The sequence below is a fragment of the Fonticula alba genome (assembly GCF_000388065.1).
Source record: "Fonticula alba strain ATCC 38817 unplaced genomic scaffold supercont2.8, whole genome shotgun sequence".
In the NCBI taxonomy this organism is placed as follows: Eukaryota; order Rotosphaerida; family Fonticulaceae; genus Fonticula; species Fonticula alba.
This window is the reverse complement of record NW_009242978.1, coordinates 686,312-688,440: the sequence shown is the minus strand read 5'-3', so window position 1 is coordinate 688,440 and position 2,129 is coordinate 686,312. Positions and strand designations below refer to the sequence as shown.

At 71.1% G+C, this 2,129-nt stretch overlaps 2 protein-coding genes across 2 annotated transcripts in view; one reads left to right on the top strand and one right to left on the bottom strand.

Moving 5' to 3' along the window:
- Positions 1-649, top strand: part of H696_04810 (hypothetical protein) — a gene marked incomplete at both ends in the record, with an annotated part of 3,321 nt that extends 2,672 nt beyond the window's left edge. Inside the window, 2 exons of the mRNA XM_009498675.1 lie at positions 71-271; positions 509-649. Of these exons, the coding sequence (XP_009496950.1) occupies positions 71-271; positions 509-649 (342 nt within the window). The remainder of the gene's footprint in view (positions 1-70; positions 272-508) is intronic.
- Positions 650-907: 258 nt separating this feature from the next.
- On the bottom strand, positions 908-2,122 carry H696_04809 (hypothetical protein; the record flags this gene model as incomplete). Its single annotated transcript, XM_009498674.1, has 1 exon — positions 908-2,122. The coding sequence occupies exon 1, from the start codon at positions 2,048-2,050 to the stop codon at positions 908-910; it is 1,143 nt and encodes a 380-aa protein (XP_009496949.1). The 5' UTR covers positions 2,051-2,122.
- Between the last annotated feature and the right edge of the window lie 7 nt (positions 2,123-2,129).

Genomic DNA, 2,129 nt, shown 5'->3' with positions numbered 1-2,129 from the left:
CTGCCCCCCCTCCCACGCACTTTGCCCCGCCCTGCCGACACCCGACACTAATGCCTCCTTGCTGGTCCAGATTTTTTCAAATCTCCCCCGGCTGCAGAAGCTCCTCCTGAATGACATCACCGACATCCAGCCCAGCGACATCCTCCCCCTGGTGACCGGAGCCCGGGGTCTGCCCCCGCCCCCGCTGGCCCTCCTCAGCATCCGCCGGTCTCGGCCACTCATCCTCCCGTCGGCCCTGCCGGTGCTGACTCGCCTGCGATCTCTGCGCGTGGTGCGCCCCCCTCCCCCGCTGGCCTTATGCCCCCCCCCCCCCCACCCCATAATCAATGACCTTCAAAAAGCCGAAATAATACCAGACCTCTGCCGACTAGCGAGTCGCGGGGCCCCGGTCGCTCGGTTTCGCGTGACCACCTCCCTGGGGCACGGGCCTCCGCGCGGGGGAGGCGCCGCGGCGGCCGTCGCCACGCTGGACGAGCGGCGGCCCCTGCTGTCGACCTCCCCTTCCGAGCCGGCGCGCCGGTCCTCGGCCATCCGGGTGCTGCCCCTTCGAGAGGACCGAGGCGATCCCAAGCCCCAGGCCCCCGACGGACTGGACCTGCTCCAGTCACCCTTCGACATTGACCCATCGATATTGCTGGTGCTTGAGTGAAGCCCGGACGAGGGTCTTGACGGACAATACATGCCGCGCTTGCCTGCGGCACCTTCCCCAACAGCAACCCCCCGATTTTGGGCTCCCGCAAAGGGCCCGCCCCGACTCGGCGTGTGTGTGTGTGTGTGTGTGTGTGTGTGTGGGTGGGTGGGTCGACAGGCGCATGTGCGTGTGTATGTATAAAGAGAGAGAGAGGGGGGGGGGCGGGGCGGGGCGGGGCGGGGCGGAGGCTGGCGCGCATACGACGGGGGACTACAACTACTGTCGCTGCTGCTGCTGCTGCTGCTGCTGCTGCTGGGCCTGCTGCTGAGGCTGTGAATGCTGCTGCGCAGCGTCCATAGCCGAGAGGGGGAATGTGTCGGGCTCCCGCTTGGAGGGGGGCGAAGGGCGCCGGGCGGCCACGGCACCGGCTCGGCAAAAGGCCGAGACATCGGCGATCGGCCGGATGCGCGGCGGAAAGTACAGATAGTTCTCCTGGTGCGGGGGAACCGGCGGCATGGGCGGCGGCGTGGTCGATGAGCCGGCCGGACCGGCTGGGTCGTCGCCCCCGCTGCCGTCGCCGCCCGGGGCCGGCCGCGAGGACAGATGCAGGTCCGGCATGTTGGCCGGGTCGTAGTAGCCGAACTCCAGCTGGGCGGCTTTGCGGACGCGCTCGCGGACGCGCGATCGCCGGCGCAGATTCTGCGCCGAGCTTCGGGCATTCGAATCCTGCGGCGGGGACTGAAGGAGAAAATAGAGGGACGTGGCGGCGGTGGTCGGTGGGCCGGGGGCGGCGGCGGCGGCGGCGGCGGCGGCGGCAGCAGGGGGGCCTGCGCCCGGGGCCGGGGCTGGGCCCGGTGGGGTGGCTGCGCCGCCGGCCGCCGGGATCGACCGGACGGCCGGATCCGCCACACGGAAGGGCAGTGCCTGGAAGAGTCGCAGCGGCGCGGCTGGACGCTCGACCGCACTGGTGGTGGTGGCGGGGGCGGCGGCGGGGGCGGGGGCGGCGGCGGTGTCGGCCTTGGCCCCGGAGCCCCCTATCCCCGGGGCCCGGGCCAGGCTGATGGCCAAAACGATGGGCGACACGTCCAGCCGCGGGGCATGGCACAGCTGCAGCTCGCTCCCCGGCAGGTGGGCAGTTGACCCGTAGTCCGGGACCACGTATGCCGGGAGCGGGCCGCCATAGTGCGCCGGCGGCAGGAAGAAGAAGGAGTGTGCTTCCAGGAAGTTGAACCAGTGCCGCGAGAAGCACACCAGGCACAGGGAAATCGGGACATCGGGATCCCGGTGCGGATGGTGGCAAGTGTCCAGCAGAATGCCGGAGTTCATCCAGTCCACCGTGGTCCAGTCGGACATCGGATTGCTGACCCAGCGCTCGACGAAGAGCCCGAGGGGCGGCGGCGTGCCAGACTGCGAGGACATGGTGCGCGCGCGCGCGGGCCGGGACAAGCGGGCTGCCGCGACAGGGGGGACGAGGCCGGCGAGGGGGGGGGGGAGCGGG